The sequence below is a fragment of the Carlito syrichta genome, unplaced genomic scaffold (genome assembly GCF_000164805.1).
Source record: "Carlito syrichta isolate Samal-C Ts95f unplaced genomic scaffold, Tarsius_syrichta-2.0.1 Scaffold305744, whole genome shotgun sequence".
Lineage (NCBI taxonomy): Eukaryota > Metazoa > Chordata > Mammalia > Primates > Tarsiidae > Carlito > Carlito syrichta.
The window spans coordinates 190,692-195,656 of NW_007249840.1; the positions used below are offsets into that span (position 1 = coordinate 190,692).

Genomic DNA, 4,965 nt, shown 5'->3' on the forward strand with positions numbered 1-4,965 from the left:
TATATATATATATATATATATATATATATATATATATACTAGTTCCCACCCTGTTCCACAAATTAGGCCCCAGTTAAGAACTTCACTTTCATTTTCCCTCTTCTCCTGACTTCACCCCAGTGTGACTGGGTCAATATCCAGCTATTAATCACTAGTATTAATAAGCACAGCAGGTCTTTTAGTGATTTTTGTTTTGTTTTGCTTTGTCCATTTAAGCACAATTAATAATTCCTGTAAGTCAACACAATAAGCTAGCAATGGGGAAAATATTGCTATTCAGCTGATTGCATAGGAACAAATCAATTTTATCCTCTCCTTCCCTGCTGTCCCCTCTGCAAACACAGATTGCAGACCCAGTTTGTGCATTAATTGACAGAGCCAACATGCTAATCCTGGGGTACATCCTGTCATCTGGAAAGTAAGCGTGCATGTCTCCAAACAGTTGCAACAAGTGACAGTTTTTGTTTTACATGCTACTTATTCTAAGAAAATTTTTCTGATCTTTGTCTTAAGATTAAGAACAAAATCTATAACCTGACAGACAAGGCCCCGCATCGGGGGTCCAGTCTACATCTCCATCTCAACTGCACCACCATCCCCTTTCCTGTCATCTTCTAGTTTCCCAAGTCACATTTCATTCCCCCATGTTCTATGCTCTTTGCCTGTACAGTAGCTTGGTACATGCTCTTTCCTACCTGTATTTTCTAATAGCTTTATTGAGATATAATTCACGGCCTATACAATGCACCCATTTAAAATATATAACTAAATGCTTTTAGTATATGCATTGGGTTTGCATTCATTACTATAATAAATTCTAGAATGTTGTCATTATCCCCAAAAGAAATTCTACATCTTTTACCCATCATCCTTGATGCTTGCATCCCCTAGCCCTAGGCAAACACTAACCTGCTTTTTGTCTCCATAGATTCCCTTATCCTGAACATTTCATATAAATGGAATTATACAATGTGTGGTCTTTTGCGACCAGCTTCTTTTGCTTAGCACAATGCTTTCAAGGTTTATTCATGTTGTACCATGTATCAGTACTTCATTTACTTTTATTGACAAATAATATTTGGCTGCATAGAAAAAATAGTTTATTTATCCATTTATCAATCAATAGACTTTGGGGGTGTTTCTGCTTTTTAGGTTGTTATGAATACTGCTGCAATAAACATTCTTGTACAAGTTTTTGTATACCGAAATTACTTCTCTTGGGTGTGTATCTAGGAGTGGAATTGCTGGATCATATAACTCTGCTTAACTATTTGAAAAAGTACTAGTATTATTTCAAAGTGGCTACATCATTTTACATTTTCACCAACATTGTATAAAACTTCCCAGTTCTCTACAACCTTACCATCATTTGTTATTCCAATCTTACCATCTATTTTATTATAGCCATCCTAGTGGATGTAAAGTGGTACATTTCTTTCTTAACTGTTGAGCTGGATAATTTCTACTCATCTTTAAAGCTGCAGTTTAAAAATCTTACATCAACCACTCCACTCCCAGACTTGCTTAGGGCTCCTTTCAGAAAACCTACCTTTTTTCTCTAAATTTGAAGCTCAACATGATACATCACATTTCTGTTCTGTTTCCCACACTAGGCCCAATGTCTTGCCATTGCATAAACTATAGCATTGTTTGTTTAAAATGTGTTAAATGAATGACATATTAAAAATAATGAGAGAAAGTGTTCATTATTTGAGAATCACCTGAATATGAATAATTGACATATTTTCCTTTTAAATCGATTTCATTTTTCGGTATTCCTACAGACCAAACTGGTGAAGAATACTTTAATATCAATGGCAAAAGTAGGAAAGGGGCCCTACAATGTAACCATAATGAATGCTTCTATTTTCCTGAATTTTATTAAAGTTGTACACCTGTATGTTTGCTAACGAAAAGACTCTTTGTGAGGAAACAAATATCCACAAGCAAAATCAAATATACTGTGTATATAATTCTTTCTTAAGTCAAACAGTAAATAAAAAGAAATATTTTTTGAGAAATAAGAAACTAAGGGGAATTGGATTTTCCTGCTTTAACTTTCAACATGTCCATACCCCTAGAGATTTCAATTCAGAAGACCTGACATGGGTTCCAGGAATATACATGTTTGACAAAACGCCTAGTGATTCTAATGCTAGTGGTCCATAAGCTGCATTTTGAAAAAAAATTTATCCTAGTTAATGTTCTCATTATTTAACATTAAACTGGTCAGTGTAGAAGTGAATGAATCAGGCTTTAGAGTTAGACACAGACTTAAATCCCTGGCCCAACATTTACTGTGTAGCTTAGAATGAATTACTTAATCTCTCTAAGCCTTAGTTTTCTCATTTATAAGGGAGGAAGGAGAAATAAAGGGCCCACATTATAGTGCTTGTTGTGGGTATTACATTAAATAATGTACACAAAGCAATATTTGGCACAAAAGAAATGCCCCAATATGTTAGTTGATTTTTTTTATCATTATCTTAATTGGAAGATCCTTGTTTTAAAGAGATCAAGTTTTACTTAGTAAGAAAAATACTTCCTAAGCATAAGTTGAAGTTTACCAGGTTTGTCAATGTCTTTATCATCATTGTTATTTTTATGAATAATTTTCCAAGTGGCACTATCTTATCATAAATAAGCCTCAGTCATGTCTATTGGCAAGTGCCTCCCTAATAGTCATTTCTGAAGAAAAATTTTGACTGCTATGTTAAATTACAGGTCACTACATAGTTCTAGTTCACACTATGAGCTACTACATTGGATATAACACATCTTCCTTAGGTGTTATTTACTGAGCAGAACATGTTGCCAAACCATCTTATTTGTCTCTATCAAGTGATATATTGAGCCTGGATGCTATCTGGATAGAATTTACTTACTAAAATAGAAGTTCTGAACATTCAATCAAATTAGGATCAGTACCTTTCAGAATCAAGAATGTTCATTCATTTATCCAAGTATTATTTATTGAGCACTTAAATAATGCCAGGTACTCAGAATACACAGGGAAAAAGAAAACCAAGATCCACCCTATCATGGTGATATAATACTCACTGCTGTGGAAGCAACAAAGACAGAAGAACACAAGTCACAAGTAATCATATTCATTACCAAGACAGCCTTACCTGGTGATGAGTGGAATGCATGACATTAAACAGCTTGGTGTGATGGAAAATGCCTAAAGGAAAGCAGCTACTTCAGATTAGTGGTAGCAAAAGAATGCCAAGGAGGCAGCCATGGGGAATGTCAGGGGCAGAATGATTTAAGGAAAGGGAACTGGCAATGACATGACCATAAAACCCAGGGCCATGTTTGGCATAACTGAGAAACAGAAAGCTGGCCAACATGTTTGGAACAGGGCGACAGAGGATAGAGCAGGAAGGGAAGAGGCAGGAGACACAGCTAGGGGCACTTGCTGTAAGACCTGGTGGACCTTGTTAAAGAGAGAAAGCACTAGAGGATTTCAACAGGGAAGTATCGTAGTCTAACTTATCATCATTTCAGGTTCCCTTTCCCTTCCCCTACTCCCCTCTCTCTGGGGCAACTAGCCATGATGATAACCAATTGAATGATGTTTAACTGCAATATTTATTTCCACATTTCCAGTCATAAACTCTAAATTTCTTAACAAATTTGCCACATGGACATGCCCTAAAACTCCGAAATCACATCTCACATTGCTTTAGAAGATGCAGGCACAAGGCATCTGGTTTTGTCTCCACGGCATTTAAAGAATGTCTCCTTAAATCTGGCGATTTAGGTTGCACCAGGTGACGTTTGAGGTGCCTACCTGCGAGGGAAAGGAACGGCAGAAGCTGGCATTGATTGGTGACTCCTCGTCTTCAGCAGAGTTCTTCGTCACCGTCGCTGTCTTCGCCTTCCTCTACTCTTTGGCTGCCACGGTCGTTTATATTTTCTTCCAGAATAAATATCGGGAAAACAACCGGGGCCCGCTCATTGTAAGTGGTTTTTTTTTTTTTTTTTGAAATAATTTTTTCTGTCCCTTCTCATTTCTTTTACTAATGTTTGAAGGACTTTGGAGTAGGTATTTGAACTCTCGGGGTAGGTATTTGAAAGGAAATCATACACTTTTTAATCCAAATCTCTCGAGTTGCCAACAAAAACATGATGTTTATCAATCTCCTGAGTTTCAGGGCTAAGAAAGTATCACACAACTTACTAGAAACCCTTCGGAAATAAATGATTGGAAATTTCATTATATCAAGGAGACAGTAATGAGGCTTGCTGCAGATTTCTTTATAATTCCCACGTTATAGAATCAGTCAACCATTTTTCTCACTGGTTATTTAGACAATGCAGCTTGTGCTTATTTGAAATGTGTTATTCCCCTAGCATATGATAGAATGGGCACAGAACAGTTTAGTTTGAAAATGGAGTTCTTCATGTCTTACTGTCTTTGTCTCTCTCTGTCTCTCTCTCTCTCTCCCCCCATTTCCACTACCAACCCCTACCCTCATCCATTTTCTGTTGCCTCATTCAATGGTCCAAATACTCATATGAATGAAATTAATGTAACCCAGCATCTCCAAATGTGGTCACACATACACCTAGTGTGACATAAAAACTCTAAGAGGGGTACCTGGACATGAATAATGTTTGGGAAATAAATTTTAAATTTTTCAACCCTCACATATACATTTGGCTAAAATCTATCTTCCTGAGAATGCCCTGCATCTGAAAATATTTTGCTGTCTTCTTTCTTAATCACCTCCCATTTTACAAAAGAAAAGCATCCTTTTCTACCAACTCAAATCTTTCTACTGAATGCATTTACAAAGTATTTGAGCCATTGAAAAAAGGAACTGTTTGAAATATTGGTGTACATGCTGACAAAACCGAGTGGTTCTGATGCCTGGGTAATGTACTCTTAAATATTAGGATTTTCTAAGTTTTTTGTTTTCAATAAAATTAAAAGTCCTAATCTATTCATCAGTTGAT

The 4,965-nt window shown here is 36.3% G+C and overlaps 1 protein-coding gene across 1 annotated transcript in view; it reads left to right on the top strand.

Annotated features, from left to right (window-relative positions):
- LOC103264848 (synaptoporin) overlaps positions 1–3,965 on the top strand; it is a gene marked incomplete at its 3' end in the record, with an annotated part of 127,584 nt that extends 123,619 nt beyond the window's left edge. Inside the window, exon 4 of the mRNA XM_021714740.1 lies at positions 3,767–3,965. Coding sequence (XP_021570415.1) covers positions 3,767–3,965 — 199 coding nt within the window. The remainder of the gene's footprint in view (positions 1–3,766) is intronic.
- Positions 3,966–4,965: the final 1,000 nt, after the last annotated feature.